Source organism: Centroberyx gerrardi, chromosome 11 (genome assembly GCF_048128805.1).
Source record: "Centroberyx gerrardi isolate f3 chromosome 11, fCenGer3.hap1.cur.20231027, whole genome shotgun sequence".
In the NCBI taxonomy this organism is placed as follows: Eukaryota; Metazoa; Chordata; class Actinopteri; order Beryciformes; family Berycidae; genus Centroberyx; species Centroberyx gerrardi.
The window spans coordinates 12,687,917-12,708,363 of NC_136007.1; the positions used below are offsets into that span (position 1 = coordinate 12,687,917).

The following is a 20,447-nucleotide window of genomic DNA, read 5'->3' on the forward strand; positions in this document are numbered from 1 at the left end:
GTTTGACTTTTTGAAACATTAAATGGTACCATAGTCCATCCTAGTTGGGTCAAAATTTCAAGGCTGCTGAAGGAGATGAAGGCATTAATTTATTCAGATGCTTTACCTGCCTTTTCCTATTCATGGGGGGGCGGGGCTGGATCCTGTCCCAGAATACATTGGGTGGAAGGCAGGGAAATGTCTTGGACAGATCACCAGTCCATCAAAGGGCTGCTGAAGGAGACAATGCAGTGAATTTAAGAAGGGCATTGATTCTGTGACTCAGCAGTGCCACAGCTGCCAAGCAGAGACTTATCAAATACAGTACTCTCCCGCCAAGTTTAATACGCCATTAACATTGTGTGTGTGTGTGTGTGTGTGTGCGTGCGTGGGCAAACACACTTGCACATGTGGGAGTGTGAGTTGATGTCGTGACTGCATAAATGCGGAAGTGTGCGCATAAGTGTTATATATCAATGTCAAGCCTTCCTACAAAAAAAAAAAAAAAAAAAATCTATTAATGAGTGAGTCATGGGCAGTTCTCGTGCCCATCAGGATTTTCAGTTTTCCTGCAACCCACATAATGGACTATTTTAGTGTTCTTATCTACCTCTTTTTTTCCTTTTTCTTTGCTTTTTTGCTTCTTTTCTTTTTCTTTCCTCTTCCATTTCTCTCTCTTCCCTCCCTGTCCCCTCTGGCAAATGATGGGCAGCAGTGGCAGGATCACCATGTTCCTCTGATTGGAGTCACAAAAAAATGTGTGTGTGTGTGTGAAAAAGATGCCAAAGGCTTATTTTCCACCTACAAATAATTCCTTCCGAGAATCTAAGTGTTTATTTTGTCCCCCATCCCAGATGAATGGAAGTATTGCGCATCTTCAGTCCCAGTGAATTTTAACCTTAGCAAACCTGTTGAAATATATGATGATTACCTATTCAACAGAAGGAACACTAGCTCACTGTTTCTATTACTTTCCCTTTTTGCCACACAATTATGCCCAAGATTTCTGTTTCTTTACCGAAATCAAGCAGTAAGATGCATGTTGTTTGTGCTGTACCAGTTCTGTTATCTGCTACCATCATTAACATTTGCTTAGCCACTTGGAGCCAGTCAGTGAGCTGCTACTGCCCTTGTACATAATGGCTGATTTGTTCAAATTTAACAACGTGGGTCTTTACATGAGTAAAGAATGGTTTTATCTTGGTGAAGAACAAGGGGATGCATGACATAATCTATGTTGAAAAACCTTCCCTCTTATACATGTACAAAGTTGTGTTCTTCTCTTGGATTTTTATGATGGCACTTCTTGTGTGGTATTAACAAATTGAAGACATTTCATTCTGAATTACAAAGATGTTACTATTTACCTTGGCACTGCAGCACTGTGGCTCTTTAAGATCCAAACTGAGGCCAATCAGGGTTTGACATTTCATTGGGCATTATCAAACTTTGTCACAGTTTGGTAAAAAATAATTTCCTATGAATCAAGACTGTTCTTCTTTTAGCAGTACCAAATTAATAAAAGGATGTTTTATTAGTGTGAAAATGTAACTTTTAACTATACATTTTAGCATTTTAGCATCAATTTTTCACACAAATCCCATAATCCTCTTCTTGTATGCGAATTAATTTAAATGATGTCACACTTTGGGAAAAGATACTTCTGGGTCCTTCATGAATTGCTGTGATACACTGATGTATGGCGATATAGATATAGCATCCTCTGGCATTTCACTTAATAAGCACATTGTTGTATAAGCAGTACTTTATTGTATCAGCAGTACTTTTATATATGTATGTACAATGCTAACATTAACTAGGAAGTCAAGTAGCCTAAGGTTACTGTATTCCTAACAGAAGAGATGAAGGCAGCTGATCAACTAGGGACCCAGAGAGATGAGATCATATTCACATAAAGTGCTAATTAAGTCGGTCTATATACACATGGGACTGTACAGATTCTGTATTTGTTTCTACTAATGCTCTCATTTGCTTATAATAGGTACGTTACCCAATCAAAATTTGACAGAAATATATATTCATATGAAAATTATGCAAAATGTCTTTAAGCGTATAGGTAAGTCAAAACGACTTGTTAGCTGAGGTTAGATCAGTGTTCCTGTAGTTTTTTGTAGATGTGGGTGACGGGGGTATTTTCTGTTCTGAGACCCAGGTTCACTCTTAGATCCGTTTCATGATCAGTTTCAATAGATATTGCAGTTAAAGAATGGCACTTATTTGGATATCTCTTTCTTGATATAAAGACAATAGTGGTTGAAATTGTAATTGTTTATATATATTTATTTTCTGAATTGTCTTTGTATTTACATTTTTCTAACAGTTTTCCAGTTGTGAGCAGCCACTGCAGCTAAATTAATATAAAGGAAACAGTTCAGTTCAAAGGGGATTATTACCCAGTTTAAGCCATTTCAAGACCAGTACATGCCATTCTTATAGTCAACAACTCTCTCCTGGAAACCAGAGAGCCAAGCACCACACTAGAGCTTCTCACTGACAACGAATAGGAGGAATTTGACAAATTCTTCTCTTTTTTTTCTCTGTTAGTCTTGGACAAAACTTTTTTATTATTATTATTATTTTTTCAAAGCCAGTATTCAGTGGTATCCTCATTTAAGGTCAGACCAGTTAAGATGATTAAGTTGAGGGTTTTGTTAGAAGGTAATGTAAGAGAATAACTTTAAGAAAAGAAAAATGGCAAATTATTGGGAAAAGGTAGCAACAATTTTCAATTCTTGCAACTGTTCTTCACATTGTACATGAGTCCTTCAGTAGTGAGATTTCTCTAAGCTTATTATATCCAGTTGAGTGTGGATTGCTTTGAGGTCCTTTGTCTTCCCAGGGCCTCAAGATCGAGTCAATGAAAGAACTCTAATCTATTAAAGAAAGAACTATTAAACTATAGAGGAATCTTCTCGATCAGTCTATGAAGACGTATATAAATATCAATATGCTGGATATGATATTGGAGATGTTAGTTATTATCTGGGATACTGTTTGCATGTAAACGCACTAGGCTCTTGGGCTCTGTTGTCATGTCAGTCACATATACCTGTACATGCACGCACACACGTACACAGGCGCTCACAAAGCAAAACCTATACATATACTCTTCCCCACTCACACTTCCCTATATCTTCCATGTTCTTACTCTCAGTGCTTTTGTGCCTCACAACAGTTTTGACTTCAAAATGTCATGGAAGACACAGCGTTAATTAGCTCGACAAGAAAATTACCAAGTATACGAGAAAGAGCTTCTCGAAGTCTATATGGCCTGTCAGTAGAAAGAAGGCAATAAAGAGAAGAGAAGGCAGCATGCCCCCCCCCCCCACCCCCCTTTGCAGATGTGAATAGGGATTTTGGTTTGTGTTGCAAGCCAGTCGAGGTCCAGAGAGACAGCAGGCTGAAATGACTACACAGCACAAAATAGCTCTTTGGGCCAGCTGAAGAGCTTTGTGTCTGACTGTGTTTTGCACACAAATGAGCCTCATTTTAAAGCAGTCATAACTGATTTGGATGGAAGAAATGTACCCACATCCCCTGAAAATGCCTCTAAGTTGATAGTTTATATTCACCTTTTGTATGTCTTGGTTGAACTGTATATTTGTATGATTTGGTGTCACATCACCTTCTTTCCACATATTTCTGACTGGAAGAAACGTTTGAGTACTGAAATTCAGTGCTATTGAACTCTAAGGAGATGGTGCTTCTTTCTCTATCTCTTCACAATCTAATTAGCTCCCACTCTCTTACCTTTCTTCTCTCTTTCCTCTCTCCTTCCATTTCTCTTCCCTCTCTCCCTGTAGCAGCAGCGATGGTGGCCAGCAGGGCGGAGGTAGAGGCTGATTGCCCCCTGGGACAGTTCCCCTGTGGGAACATCAGTGTGTGCCTCCCTCAGGCTCTGCAGTGTAATGGACACAAAGACTGTCCCAACGAAGCTGATGAGCAGCACTGTGGTAAGTGTGTGTGTGTGTGTGTGTGTGTGTGTGTGTGTGTGTGTGTGTGTGTGTGTGTGTGTGTGTCTGTGCAAGTGCAAATGTATGGTGATGCATAGTGAATGTGAATTTGTTTGAGGTTGTTTTGCAATTGAAACTCATTTGTACTGCTGATTGGAATAATAAAGGGTAAGGCTGTCATTTTGTTCTAAATTATAATAATTTAATCTAAGCTGCAGTTTGTAATATTTTAAGATTCTCTAAAACATCATAATTTATTGAGAGAGATCATTCAGGCCACATGCCCACCTGCAGACACAAAAAATGCAGCTTGAAGCTTTTAACTTTTTGGGCCATTGGGACTAATCATTATCACACAGCTTATTTGTAGCTTGGTTAAGAATGCATGCACCATTGTGCCACTGTAAACTGTTTAACATGGAATACAGATATTCACTTTTACATATCTTTGAGCTGCAAATAGTTTACTGCAAATACTGGTAGGATCAGTAGCCTGCAACAATGTGGGAAAGATGTCCAAACAAACAGTGATTTCTTGAAAACTTACCAACTCCTGCTTTAAAGAAAGAGTGATGAATTTCATTCCCAAATGGGATATCCACTGAAAAAAAAGGTGACAGGTGACAGCTGTAATACAGACGATATGAAACTCCCAGATCTCCCTGATCTTTTAGAACTAAATTTATGCATATTGTCGCAAAGGTAGTTGTTTGTCTGTTTATTACAGTATTGTTATAGTGTTATTATGCCATGTATGATTTGAGTTCATCTGTGGGTTTCAGAGTAGAGTTGGCTCATACACACACACACACACATGCTACAATGTTTTTTGGCCTCCACCACCATCAAATGTGCTCATCTCTTGTGTTTAAGTCAATGACATTAGCTAGAGCAGTGTTTCTCAACGGGGGGCCGTAGGTGATGGAAAAATATCGAAAAGACAGCAATAATAAATCCCCATTCTCAAAACATCAAATCAGAAATTATTTTTTACCCAATAATGAACACACAGCAGTCCAAATCTACATATAATGTGGTAAAATAGATGATGAACATTCATTAGTTTTTATTTTTTCCCCAAAAAATGCCCAACACATTTCTTGCCACTTGCTGTACAGCTGGTGGGTCTTGTCATCGGCTGCTATCAACGCCCCCAAAAACAGTTGTAACATCAAACATCAAGTCAGAAAAAATGAGACCAGATAATTAGCACACATCAGCCCAAATGTACATATAATGATATGAATTAGTCTAATGCAGTGACCATTAATCCCACCAGTATTTTAATTCATCAACAGCCTAATTTCCACGTCTCATGCGCAAAGCTGGCTACATTTGGCAATGTTGCTCCTCCACGATACACAGAGTGGACAAGTTTTTAACTCGACCATCCAAACAAGTGTCTGCTAATCCAGAAACACACAGAGATCAGCCAACAACATCTTCAGTTAGCGCTTTAACAAAGAATGAGAATGCAGCAGTCCCTGGGCCAACGCACAGTGCTGAGGCCACAGTCAGCAACAAAAGGCAGAAATGCTCAGCTGGAGAGACAAAATGTTGAAAATATGATGATTGTTATGGTTTCCCGGGAGCAGAGGCTCAGCTCAGCCACAAAGTGTCATCTGCTCTCAATTGCTGAGGCCTTATGACACCCTCCAAGTAGATCAGACATTTACAGACAAAACATGGCATGTAAAAAGACAAACCCAGGTAATTTTTTGAACAAAACATAAGAGAACTGAGTAGCACAAAATCTGAGATAAAGGCATCTACTGCAGTGAATAAAAACTTCTTAAAATATCCAATACTTTGGCCCAGAAAACAGCTGTGCACAAAAAGACTCATACTATTGGGGAAGAGTTGATTATGCCATGGGCAACTGAGACAGTGGGAGAATTGTTTGGAGAAGAGACATCCAAGCAATTATCAAAAAGTCCGAGATCAGACGACACTGTGAGTTGCCACGTCTCAGATGAGTCTGAGGACAGAAGTGCTGACTGAGCGGCTTTGTGGCAGCCATCCAAATCAATCAATTCAACGACTTGTCAAAAGTGTCACATTTACTGGGATACATTCACAATGAATGGGAAAAGGAAATGAAGGAGGAGGATCTTTTTTGTTTTGAAAAGAACTAAGGAAAGGAAACAGCACCTGCAAAAGATCTGTTTGAAGCACTGGATGATTTTATGAAATCCAATAGAATGAACTGGACTAACTGCATTCAGACGGAGCCGCGACCATGAAGGGCAGACACTCTGGGGTAGTTCAAAGGATGAAAAAGGTCGCTCTGCGTGCGACTTTTATGGACTTCTTTCTGCACGGAGGTGAACTTGCTGCAAAGGACATGGAACGAAGCCTAGATGAAGTTTTGGATAATCGCTGTGAACAGTAGCTTTCTGTCAGAAAAGACACCTGATCTTGCAGACTTTTTGAAGTGGCTCGCTCAACTTAGCTCTGCAGACATATTCAGTGAAACAAACAAGGTCAGCGGAACAATGCAGGGTGGAAACACAAACAGCATTACCCAGCGTGAACGGATCGAGGCGTTCAAAAGAAAACAAACTGCAGAAAACACGTGGCTCATCTGGAGTCGCTGACATGTTAACTGTGCACCTGTCAAAGATGCTGCAGAGGTTGAACAGTCACTCTCCTCCAGTCTCACAGGAGCAGGCTTCTTATCAGTGGATTAGCAAGTTCTTCTGAGGACATTTAAGCTTCCAAGACAGCTTCCAGCCACTAACTCATCCAAACTCTTGGAAGAGCTCATAGACTGTTTGATTCCACACTGGAAACATTCTGATCTGAGTAAAAATAGCGTCACACCATTCAGCACTTCATATTTATGTGAAGCTGCCGTCTCAGCCGCGACAGCCCTGAAAACTAAATCATAGCAAGAGTGGGAATTGAGGATGACACAGCGTTTGCCTTGTCAAAGATATCACCACGCATTGATCATGCTGTTAACAGGCAGCAACAGCAGTGCTCACATTGAGTGTGAGTAGCTCTAACTGTCTGAGGAAAATGTCTGACACTGACAAAAGTTAATGTTTCAGAAGTTAATTTAGCTTATTATTCTCAAGAAATACCCATTCATTTTGTGTTATGTTTAGAAAAGCAACAGTTTAATGTAATGGCGCTCAGCGTGTACCTTTTATTTAACACACAGGCTGCTTTCATTAATTCAAGTCCATTTATTCATTCATTTTTGAATGAATAAATTTGTTTAAAAAGCAAAGTCAAGCAATGTAGCACAATGTGGCACTAGCAATAAGTCCTTTAATTTAATTTAATTCAATTCGATGTTTGGTTATGTTGTTGAGAGCAAACACTTTTGTCATCTTAGCAGTGAAAAGACAGATGGGAGACTATTGCACCATGTATAGTGGGGCTGCTTCGGTCCGGCTTGGTCCAGCAGCAGCTCAGCTAATCAGAGAAATTGTGTTTTCAGCTTCTCTTCTGTAGTCTCCTGTGAGCCATGTTTCTTTTTTAATTAAAATTTGACCTCTGAGGGGGCCAGTCCAAAATCTGGCTGAGGGTATAAATTATACAAGTATATCAAGTTGCAAAGACATTGCTTCCAACAATGCTTTTGTGTGCAATGATTAATGAGAGAGAGCACTGTATTTTGGAACAATGTACCCCCGAAATGCCCCAATGCTGGGGATAATAGTTTAGAGATTTCAAATACAGTTTATCAAGATTGTCTTGTATTACACATTTCCCTGTTTAAAGCTGATAAGTAGAATCAACAGCATCTACTGTAACTGGGTGTTCTTCCAAATGCATTTTATCTAGCAGGATGTGCAGATAATTCTCCCTTGTTTGGTTTTGCAGGGGACAACATCGGATGGGCGGACTTATTTGGTCGAACATTTCAGAAAGCCAATCCTGTGGACCTGCCCTTCCTGAATGTGTGTTGTAAGTGTGCATGTGTGTGTCTATATGTTTGTATGTGTGTCAGTAGGCAGTTTTGTCCTGTGTGTGTGTGTGTGTGTGTGTCTGTGTGTCCACAGCTTTATCAGTACAGGCTTGTTACAGAATATTTTGTGAGTGTTTCCCACTGATGAGGGACACACCTCCATGCTGGACGAGTGACGATAAAAGGAAAGATTGTAACATCATCACCTCTTCCGCTCTGATTTTTTCCCCTGTTTTAATAACTTACTGTACAGTATAATAAGCCGCTGCCGCTGTGATATAAGGCATTTTCTTTGTTTTGTCATGGAGGAAGAGGTGATAACGTTCCGATTTCTGCTTTTGGTGGGATGGTGGAGTGTCCCACATAACGACTGGGAACTACTCTAAACATTTTGTGATAAGCCTCTATTGTAAAAATCCATAAATGCCATTTGAAGGTTATATATTAATTTGTGTGTATGTGTATAACCCTAACCCATGTGCACATGTGTAGTATTGCAGGAGTATCCAGAGAGTTGTGGCTGTATACAGACAGAGGTGGAGTGTGTGGCGGTCAACCTGCAGGACGTTCCTCAACTCTCTCCCAATGTTACCTGGCTGTAAGTGCCACCGTCTTTTGAGTGTGTGTGTGTGTGTGTGTGTGTGTGGGTGTGTGTGTGTGTGTGTGTGTGTATGTTTGTGTGTATTGATGCATGCCAGTGTGTTCTCCAAAGGTACAGAGTAGCCAGCTAGTGGGTTAGCAGGTGACATCATTTCATCAACAGCAAAATTTGTTGAAATTTCTATCCCTAATATGCATCAGTTGAAACAAAAACCAAAACGAAACCTAGATTTTGCCTAACATAAATCTGTCTTCCAGATCTTCTAATCAAGCCGTACCCTAACATATGTGATCACCTTCCAGATGAGTTTCTCAGGAAAATTCTCAGACAATTCTAGAAATAACAGCCAAGGAAAAACAAATAAGAAATGTCATACTGTATGTGGGATATTGTTGCGTGAGTTTTGTTTTATGTGTAAGGATTTCATGGTTGCTCAATGGGTTGAGAAAATTCTACGACCCTTGGATTTATCAAACATTTTCAAAACATAGCAAAATAATTCAACTAAAAGAGAGAAATAGAAGGAATTTTTTTTTTGCAATACAGCTGGTCGTCTGCCATCTCCTGAACAGAGATGTTTTTTACCCCGGCTACAGTGGCACTCTCTCCCTCAGACTGGAACATGGGTTGTGGTGTTTCAGCTGCTGACTTATCTCCCACTTATTACAAGGCCCAACTCACCTACACTGTTCAGCCTTGTGCCGTTGACTCTCCCTCCCCAGGACTCGTGACTAGTGTTGTACCTCTTCTCCTGATTCATCGTGTCCCACTGTCCCCCCTTTGTGTGTTTCCCTTTCCCATTTTTACCATTCAGACCCATTAGCTCCTCCACCTCTGTGCGTCTAGTTTGACGCCTTATAGCAGTGGTTCTCAGCGTGGGGTCCAGGGACCACCAGGGGTCTTTGAGGGGGTTCCAGGGGGTCCGCAGCAAACTGATGAATTGTTAAACTTCAGCATTATTTAATTTACAAGAAGTTAACACAATTAGAAAAGACTTTTGATCCTAGTTTCACTGTTATCTCTATACCTACAATACAGATAGTCTTGGAATTTTGGACAAAATCATATCTATATCATATCATATCTAATAAAAATATTCTCAGATTTGGGTCCGAGAGACAAATCTCATCAACTCAATTATCTATAATAATCTATAATAATCAATTATTTAATTTAATGCATTTAATTTTAAATGGGGGTCTGTGGCTCTAATTTGGACTAAATTAGGTCCTTGATATGAAAAGGGTTGAGAATCACTGCCTTATAGCATGAATATGAACAAGCTAGTATCCATTCCCTTCCATTTTGGCCTATCTCAGTAGGGAAGTTCAAACTATTGATTGCTCTGTTGCAACAAGTCATTTATCTGTAATGATCTCTTGGTCCATTGATTTCCTCAAGTTGACTGAAAATTGCTTATACAGTACCCTAATGATTATGCCTCACTTAATGAAGCCTAAATGACTAAATGACTGTAGTGGAGGAGTGGTTATCTATAAAATCACCTGTAGGTGTAGCGCTGTATGTGTTAGAGAGCTCTCATCCTTTGAATGTTTTATCTTAACTTTCAGTAAGCAGCTTCCTATTCTCTTTGTATTGATTAATCACCCTGCACCCAAAGAGGACATTATTGAAATGTCCAGCCTCCTCTCTTAGTCTGTGGTTAAATACGGCAAAGTTGTTCAAGTTGTTCAAATTCATGGTGACTTGAATAATCACATCTGCTGCCTAGCACAAGAATCCCTGGACTTCAGTGAGGCATTTAATCTTGTGCAGTCCGCCAAAGGTCCTACACATAATCATAGACACACATTTGACCTTTATATAATATTACATATTGTTCCTGGGTGGCATTAAGATTTGGGCGTTTCTGACATTTGCATATCGTCACTGTCGGCATCAGGTGAAAACCTTGTATCGCCAAGCTGTAAACTTTTCAGGAACTAAGAGAAACAGCCTTGTTTTTAGCTTGACCACCATGTATTTATGAGTTTATCCAATGGGGTGTGAAGTTAAAACATGAAAACCACCAGTGGAGTTACGGCTATTACAAATACTGCAAATATTTTTTTTTTCTCCTTTAATATAGACAATCATTCAGATTCACATGTAGGCTAATTATTTTATAAGTCAAGTGATGCATGGTTTGCATGGACACCTTGGACATTATGGTGCCTGTTAAAGTGAAGAGAAAACAAAAACAGGAGTTAAATCCTGAATAAACGATCAACAACATGAAGAGCGATTGCAGAAACAACTGAATGCAATGGAAAGTCTAGCACCTCACATGATCCCTAAAAGCATATTGTCACTGTGGGCTGAAAACCTTGTGACTCCAATTTTGGTGTTTTTCATATAAAAACTTTAATTGAGCAATTTCATGGCCCTGCATGGGTTTGGAAAGTTCTACAGCCTCTTGGGTTTATGAAACCAATTGGATAAACTGAAGAAATGAATGGGCTTCAAGCTGAAAACAAGGCTGATTTACTTAGTTCCTGAAAAGTTAACATTTTGTAGATACAAGGTTTTCACTCTACAAGAGCAATATGAAGGACTTGATGCTACAGGACAACATTAAGAATTCAAGAGAAAAAATATATCTCCAGTTTGATCCCATAATCCCAGACCATAATCAGTGTCGTAAATGCTCTGTCCTAAATAAATGGTGCTGTGCTCATGTTATTTTTTACTGAAAAGTTTTACAGCAGTAGAAATCATATCAAGGGCTTGGAGCCAGAGGGGCATAACTGGCATTTTGGGCAGAAATTAGATATCAAGTAAGAGCTCTTGAGGAGATCTAGATATCTGCGACAGTTGATCGTCGTTGACGTCGGTTTGGTGTGTCAGGGCCTTTAGGCATTGTTGTTTTTTCTTCTCTCCTTGTGTGGTTTTATCCCTTGTAAATCCGTATTTAAATGGAATTTATTATTCCATGTAGTTGTCTGTATCCGAATGCCATTTGCAGATGGAAGGGTTAGTTTTTACAATCTTGTTAAAGAACTGTTGTATTTTTATGTTTAACTTTCAATGACAGTTGGTGACAGTTGGTGTCTGTTTGCTGGAGATTTACTGCTGTCTTTATTTGTACTTGCCTGATGGAATGTGCTTTAAGTTTTATCATCACTTTTGTTTTATTGCTCATTACCTCCCTGTTACCTCATCTGTGCAGGTTTGTGTGCGTTGTTTTATTTCTCGTCTCGTCTGCCTCTTTCTCTGCTCCCACCCTATGTTTTCTTCTCGTAAAATCTGTTTTAGACAAGACCTAAAGTCTTTTGCCAGTGTTTATGCATGCGTGTGCTGTGATGCCTGCAAATTGATCTTTGGATCTGAGGAAAATTTTACATTTTGCTTTGACTGATCCCTTTGGGTCTGTGTCTGTGTGTGTGTCTGTGTGTGTGTGTGTGTGTGTGTGGTTATAAGTTTATGCTACGCCTTTATTATCTTCCTGTGCTGTAACCTTTCCAGAGCCTGGGACAGAAGGACCTTTGGGGAGTTCAAGTCTGTTCTGATCCCTTCCCTGACAGATGGTGCCGTAATAGTATCTAGTGCAGTGACACCAGGAAGCGGTCGTGAAATGTGAACTGTTTTACAAGTCTGTTTTTGAGCATAATGCATCAGACTTCTCTCTCTCTCTCTCTCTCTCTGCATCTGTCTGTCTGTACCTCTGAGTGTATGTGCGCTCTGTCGGTTTAGCAGAAATGTGTGGCGTGTTTTTTTCATTCCATGGTTTCTGTTGCAGGTCCCTGAGGAGCAATGAGATCCGAGTCTTGTCCGACAGTGTCTTCTCAGAATACTCTGCCCTAGAGAGACTGTGAGTAATATCTGTGGAGCTGCTTTCCGCACACTTACAGCATACAGTACACATTCGGTTGCATCGGTCTAGCCAACCCATTGTCATCATTCAGTAAATGCTCTGAAAAATGGAGTGTCCAAGGAACTGTGTGAGGCTCAGCAGTACTCAAGACTTGACATTTACGGCACCACTTGTCCACATGATTAGAATTTAGTGGAGCTTATTAAGGAAACTGGAGCAGACTTGCATTTCAAACTGGCCTCTGGAGGCTGTTTACAGGGGTGTTTCCCGAACTCGTACTGATCGGTGGGAATTAAATCGATGCCTTCTTCCTGTACATTGAAAGGCCGTGACTCCCAGTTTGTCTGACAGGGTCACTCCGTTAGAGCTAGAGGGGGATTTCATGTACGGTGACCTAAGGAGACAACAGTAATACAACAGTAAACAAACAAACATGATGAATGAATTAATGAATGCGTAAATAAACAAATAAGCAAGTACGCAAAATGGCTAGAAAGACAGCCAGCTAGATAGATGAAATTAATGAATATAGATGAATTACTGGATGCTCACTTTAAATTCACACTCAAATTCAAATGTATTGCTATTAAAAGTTGTTCTTATATCCAGTCTAGTTATCCAGGAAGATAGATAGATTCATCCAGGAATTTAAAAAAAAAAAATGATTTGTTTTCCAGTCACTGAAATCAAATGCAAAATAAGATTCAGGCTTAAAATGTATTACAGTATGTGCTTCCACATCACCATATCCTAGCTTTCATTCTTGATTGTTTTTGAAATGTCCAGTAAAGGAGTGGAAGGATTTCCTATTTCGCCTGTACCTCTTTTTTTTTATCGCTGGGATCGCAATTCCTGTAATTCTGTCTCATAACTCACTGAAGATAATAATAACTGCTGACTGAGGACTGTGCTGCTGCCAGGATGAATGTTTCTCTTCTTCTGTCTTCGAAGGAGACATGATTTCACTTTGATGTGGTAACTCTCTCCGTCGGACAGAAGCTTGTGCGCTTGGAAACATTTTTTATGAGTGTGTGTGTGTCTGTTTTTCTTGTGTATCAGGAGATGTTTATGTAACGGACACTGTAGTTTAAGCAAAGCATCTGATTGGTCAAAGACACGTTCTAACCATGCTGATAAGTCTTATCAAAACTTTAATGATGTTAAATGATGTAACCAGGGAGCAAATGACCAAACATTCTGGCATCTCCAGTTTTTATTCTTATGTATGTGCGCTACCTTGAAGGATAATTTTCAGACAGTACACATGCATTGGTAACCATTATATAAAAGAAGGCTGTTATGTCTGTTTAATCTGTTTTTGTGTGGCTTGCTCTTCCTGATGTCTGTCCGATATCATTCTGTTCTATGGTTGATTGTTGATCAGTGGGAACACCATGCTACAATACTGCATACAAAGCTGTGTATACAGAGAGATCAACAAATGCTTATGGTGACGTTTTTTCCTTGATTTAAAAGCTGTTGCATGCACCGCCAGTACACTTGTTTCTGGTTATAAATAACAAACATTGTAGATTTGTGTAGGCTACATATGAATGAGAGTGCGTGCATTTGGATTTAAGTCCCCACAAACTACTACTTCTAAATCTGTTGGATGCTGTTAAATAATGCAGGCACCAAGGGTCGTGAAAGTCAGTCAAGACACAAATGACTATGCAAGTGTTTAATTATGTAAAAGAGAAACATAAAAATTGCAGTTAGGTTTTTTTCTGCGACAACAACAATAAAATGTTGGAAAGATGGGTTTCTTGGAAGGGTCCACAGCAGTATCATCAGTCAATTCAACTCATTTATGATGCGTGATGTGTTTATGTTTATGTTTTATTATAGCTTTTATTATAGCTTTGAACAGCTTTATCAGCTGTGAAGAGTTATATCAGCTCTATGAGTTAACAAACAACTCTCCAATCAACACTTGTCAACTCCTATTAACTGTCGCTCTAAAATCAACAGTTCTTAACCCTAGAAAATTTGCTGTGTGGCCAAGAGAAAATACAGTTTCCCCCAAAAGTGTATTGCCACATGGCTTAGTTTTGAAAAACAACAGCAGAGTCAGGCATGACACCTCTGGAACATTGACCTCTGGGCAGATAACACAAAAGTAGAGTTGTTTGGTTGGACATCAATACAACATATTAGACAACAAATGCACATGTTGATGAGGCAGGAGGCCCTCAACCATCACTGATGAAGATGTGATGCCAGGCTGAATTCAAAACCAATTGCTGTCAGTGGGGATCCACAGGTTTCTGAATCACAGGCGGTTACTTTCCCACACAAAGCTATCTTGGCTGACTTTTTGTTCTTTTTGCTTGATAAAAAGGACAAAATGACAAAGCTTGTTGTTAAGGAGGCATTTTCCCTTTTCCTTCACACTGTATGCAAAGCAAACAATGTAGCACTCCCACATCAAAGGAATCTTTTGGTGCCAAATTTATTCATATTGTGCTTACATTAGGCATCTATTATTTTGTTTATAGCATGCGTATTTCAGCATCTATGACTTGACTTCATGGGTTTCAGAATAAATAATAAATCTTTGCTTGTACTGGGTTTGGTAGGGGAGATCTGCTCTCAGATGGTTTGGTTGCAGATCCAAAAAAGCGTAACTAATTTTGACCACCCAAAATTGCATGATTATGAAAGCTACGAAAAAAATTTCAGCCTTTTGCCGAACAAAATAAATATATTTTTAGTTTTGTGGGACTCCAGCAGTTTGGCAAACTCTTATAACTTGATAACAGTGATGTCAGCCTGCTGGTGCGCTTGTTGTCCATCTCTCCTGTATTTCCGCTTGAGGTGTTAAAAGCATCATAAGTAAAATGCATGTGTCACCTGTGACACAGCGATTACAAGATCTCCAGACTATCCTTGGTCATTCTGTTATTACCATGGCATCTATAGCCTTGAATCCACTTCACCTAAAAGCTTCACCAAATCTATAGGCAGTGTTTGTAGTTTTTTATCAATGAAAACTTGGTCCATTTGCTTGACGGATTAAACCTAAGATATGGATCCAACTTTCTCAAATCTCCATACCAAGCATAAATCCAACAGCTGGATGCAAGAAGCTCATGCCCCTTCTCCTGGGTTTGTCAATAGGCATTTTGGGAAATCACTAACTGAAGTAGAAGAAAATGAGGCAAGTTGAGGGGAAGTGGGTGCCCCAAAACACTACATGATAAACACTTCATCATGAAATAACTCCTGGGATGCATTGAACATCACCGATTGATGTTACATGACAGGTTTCCAGGCTTTGGAACAAACTTGCCTTTGGGAGCTTAGACTAGTAGAATTTAATTACTATTAGCTCTAGAAACAGGGAAGATGCTACATCAGAGGAAGAAAGAAATTGTATTGAAAATGCAGGTCATGTTTTGTTTTGTTTTCTTTTCTTTTGTATGCTGAGCTGAGGAGTGTGATTTGTACTTTTGTTTGATTTGATGATTTATGAGACTTGCTTCTGAAAAAATTGACTCAATGTGGCATGTTGTCTGCAAAGCCTGGTAAAAATGGCATTGTATATGAAACCTGAGTTTGTTTAGGAATATACACAACCTGCAGTGTGATTAACTAATTAACTACTTCAAATGGATCATCAGTTTATGTTAATAAGGTCTTGCAGCCATATGGGAAATACACCATAAAACGTATAGAGGGTGAATTGTTCAGGCTACAGAGGTGTCAAATTATGGTGATTTCATAGCTTAACTGCTCTCCGCTCTCCTGGCAACAAAACATTGGATAGCCGTACATTTTCTGGCTACCCAATCTACACATTCTGGCACACACACACACACATTGCACTTTAGGTGATGCTCTTATCCAGAGTGACTTACAATGAGTGCAACAGTAGAATAGGGGGATTTGAGGCCAGCTGGAGTGATGCAGGTTGCCGCAGGGCGGGGAGAGACAAGCGGTTGGTTTTAGCTGCGGGATGCGGCTCCCTTTAGAAACAAAATCAATTCGAGGTGATCACCCTCTGCTGTGTGTCAAGTGGTTCTTTGTGGAGTCTCATGAGACTTTGGGTTAGTCCAATGTTAATACTCAACTTCCTATCAAGTGACTATAATGTGCCACTAAAACGTCTACTGAGTTACAAGTGATACTCATATTTTCACAAAGCATGTCTCAAAGGACTTTACAGAGAACGAGTCTACATAGATTTAACTAATTAACAATCAATCACAAAACAATGATGCAACACAGTATGCATACAAAATAAAACACAAGGAAACAAAACAAAGCACAAGACACAAAATCAACAGGCCGATCTAGCCTAGAATACCCGGCACCACCAGCCTTAGACCCTCAGTGAAGACAAGGAAAAACTCCTAAGAAAACTAATTAGGAAAAAAAAAAATGGCAGAAACCTTGGGTGTTCCAGTTCAGTGAGGAATCCTCCACTGTGACGGCTGGGCGTGCAACAGGTGCTGGGACAAAACAAAAACATGGACAATGACAAGTCATTTTTATAAAATGGCTTTCACTGTGGAAACGATAATAGGGGACACATACATATTCACAAACACAGCCTCGCAGTCCTAAAGTTGATGGAAAGTTTTAAAGTTCACACAACTATCCGCACCAGCACAACGGGTCAATGGTCATTTGTTAATAATGTGTTTTTAACTGTCATAATTTGCATCTTAACAATTGGTTGTACCCTGCAGGAGGAGTCTTATTTGTGTCTAGATGGGGAGAATATGCTGATGAGTATTATCTTGTCTTTCTTAGTGGAGTGGAAAAAGAGAAAGAAAAGGCCAGGTAGTGGATGATGAAATGACAGCCTATTATTAGAGAGAGAGAGAGAGAGAGAGAGAGAGTGTCAAAGGATAGAGGGGTAGAGTTGCAAATGAAAGAGCAATTTATCATATTCCTTATTATAAATTCCTGTTTTGTATTTGTTGTTTTTTTGCTGTTCTCAGGTTCCTGCAGAACAACAGCCTCCAGACCATATCCAGACATGCCTTCAGTGGCCTGTACAAGCTAAACAGGTTGTGAGTACCCTGCTTACCTCAGCAATGAAGTGGTAGTGGTCCCTGTTTTAAAAGCTATATGCATATTTTTCCTTCAGTTCACTTTATTCTTACTTTCACATCGATGTCTGACACGCTTTCTCTCTCTGGCTGCCTGGAATGGAGAATGGACAGAGAGCAATCAATCAATCCTATTTATTAATTTATAAAGCACGTCCTATACAAAAGACAGAGAGATTTAAAACGAGGATCTGACAGCCGTCATAACACTACTGAGACTGATAGCAAGATATAAAATCCCCAGCAGGAATGAAACCCTTAACGCTGGCAGTGATAATGCCACAGTCATTGACTATATGTGAGTCTTAAGCTATATACATGGAATTTTTGATACCTTGTTACTATGAATAAACCAATTAGCAGAATATTCCACCTGTGACGTCCCGCTGGCGCCCACAGCTGGAACAAAAAAAAACAGTAGCAAAAAAGTAAGAAAAGGTGCAGCCGGCAGCTTCCCTCTCCCTCTTTGACTGAGCAATAGTTGGTTAGTTTTGATACAGGAGAAAGAAATTATGATCATAATAGTAATAGTAAGTACTGCTTACTGACATGTTTTTTGTTGACATTACATATATATAAAATATCCCCATAACGGCGTGCGAGTCAGATTGCACAGATAGTGAAAACCAAAAGTGAAAATAGTAAGATGTTTACATGCCACAGTAACCCATCTAATATCAGAGTAAGTGAGACATCTTAACCGCGGTTGATCTTATCTGGGTTTCTCTAACCAAGTTATGTTGTTTACAAGTGTCGACCCAAGACTATATGAAATATAAGATATAAGACTTATAGATATAATACTGTAAATATAATCACTAAGTTGTACAGGACTTTGCCACAGAGTGAGATGATTCTAGATTTGGCTGTCTATAACTGTCTCTTTGTACAGTACTTTAAAACCTTGCACTGTATATACTGTACTGTGGATTATGGTACTGCTCTATTGAACAATACTCAGCTTAATTATCTTATAAAAGCATACACGCATCACTCCACTCTTCATTAATTTCTTCACTAAGCAGTTGACAAAAACAAAACAAAAAACCACAGCTATCCCTCTGGTTCATATGATTGTCTGTTGGTGCTTTAGCCAGTTTGCTGCTGTCAAACAGGAGATCAAGTACTGACATGTAGTGTACTTGTGTTCTGTATATCTATAAATGAGCATGTTCCTTATGAAGTTGAGATAACCACATTGCGCACTATGAATGTTTGCATTAAGAGATTTAGCAAAGAGAACAAAATGCTACGTTTTTTGTTTTACTGTTAGCGAAGGGAAGGCTAGAACTGACTGCAAAAGGATTAGTTGTGTCAGTTTCTCATCCAGCTCTCAGTTGGGTCTTTGAGAGTTAGAGAAACTAGATTAGAAATTAGATGCATCTTCAACCTTCCCCCCTTTCTCTCCCTGTCGCTCATCCTCCCAGGTTTCTCAGTAAGAACTTGATATCCTGCCTTAGTCCTGGTGTGTTCAGGGATCTCCATCAATTACAGTGGTTGTGAGTAGCACACACACACACACACACACACACACACACACACATACATACATCAATACACTCTTATATCGTGCCAATATACGAGAGTATGTGTGCAAATCACAAATGATTGTGGTAACAATATAATTACATTGGTCATATAGGAACATACATGGAGAAACACTGCTTGACTGTGTAAATAGACATGCACCCTCTCTCTCTCTCTCTCTCTCTCTCTCCCCCCCCCCCCCCTCTCTCTCTCTCTCTACACACATTTGTAATCCTAATTCTGTGTGTTTTGAGCCCACTGTTCACAGAATAGAGGCTGATAAATGTTTCTGGTAGTCATGATGTATCTGTATGGGGCAGTCGGTCTGTTTTCTTTTAATATAGTTTTTTTATTTTGCTGTCTACAAGATATACGTACATGCCTATTTTAGAAATTCCTTGTAGGCTTGTTGAAATTCCTTGTGGATTTCCTCTTCAAAAGGGAGCGTGCTCACTCCCGAAAATAAACCCCTAGGTAGACTTAAAATCTAATAGGTTGGGAGCAGGGGAGGGGAGCTGTATTTAAATTTAACCATAATGAATCATAAATTAGAGTCAGCTTCCTGGGGTGACTCTTAGTTTCCATGTGAGCTGAAATCACATTTGACTCAGGAGTACCATAAAACCAAAAACGGATGATCTAATTGGAGCAAAAGCAAGCTTGGGGAAGTGGATTTTATGATAGGTCCAGATTTTTACATTAACCCAGTAGCAAACTAAAGGCCTTCTGCAGTGCTGTTGACGTCACTTTTATTGACAGTTTTATGGAAGCTAAGAGCTCAGCATGTCTCTCCAATGTAAGGAATTCATTCAGTAGAATTGAGAGCTTGATGTCACCAGCCCCTGCCCGCTTCAGGGTATCCCAACTAACTCTGACAACAAGTGTCTTCTTCTGAACATAGAACACCTATAGCTGTTCTATGTTCAGAAGAAGACAGCTTGTTGTTAGAGTTAGTATCCCAACTAACTCGGTACTAACTCGGTATCCCAACTAACTCAGTATCCCAACTAACTCGGTACTAACTCGGTATCCCAACTAACTCAGTATCCCAACTAACTCGGTACTAACTCGGTATCCCAACTAACTCTGACAACAACCTGTCTTCTTCTGAACATAGAACGCCTATAGCTGTTCTATGTTCAAAAGAAGACAGAAGAAGACACTTGTTGTCAGAGTTAGTTGGGATACCCTGAAGCGAGCAGGGGGCTGGTGACATCAAGCTCTCAATTCTACTGAATGAATTCCTTGGATTTCTGGGTCCATTTTGTGGTTTGGTGGTGTATTTTTCTTTTTCTCGTGGATAATTGGCAAAGATAAATGAAATAACGTCACAACAAGATATTTCCAGAGCAGCTACAATGGAGTTTAATAGGAGAAAAATTTCAGTCAAAGAGCAAAGGCTTCTTTCTAAACTCACCATTGTGCACCGACGTTCAACCAGGGAGAAATCCATTGTAGGAGAAGCATTTTGTTGCATTTTGTGTAAGGGGAGCGACGCTCACTTTTTTGCAACTGGCAACAACAGTTATGGCTGTCACTGTTGCTCTCTCCACCCACACGTAAAAAAACAGAG

The 20,447-nt window shown here is 39.6% G+C and overlaps 1 protein-coding gene across 1 annotated transcript in view; it reads left to right on the plus strand.

Moving 5' to 3' along the window:
- The first annotated feature begins 3,811 nt into the window (after positions 1-3,811).
- The window catches only part of rxfp2a (relaxin family peptide receptor 2a), a 40,748-nt gene continuing 24,112 nt past the window's right edge, over positions 3,812-20,447 (plus strand). The window contains exons 1-6 of the mRNA XM_071911796.2: positions 3,812-3,953; positions 7,788-7,871; positions 8,365-8,470; positions 12,213-12,284; positions 17,237-17,308; positions 18,775-18,846. Coding sequence (XP_071767897.1) covers positions 3,812-3,953; positions 7,788-7,871; positions 8,365-8,470; positions 12,213-12,284; positions 17,237-17,308; positions 18,775-18,846 — 548 coding nt within the window. The remainder of the gene's footprint in view (positions 3,954-7,787; positions 7,872-8,364; positions 8,471-12,212; positions 12,285-17,236; positions 17,309-18,774; positions 18,847-20,447) is intronic.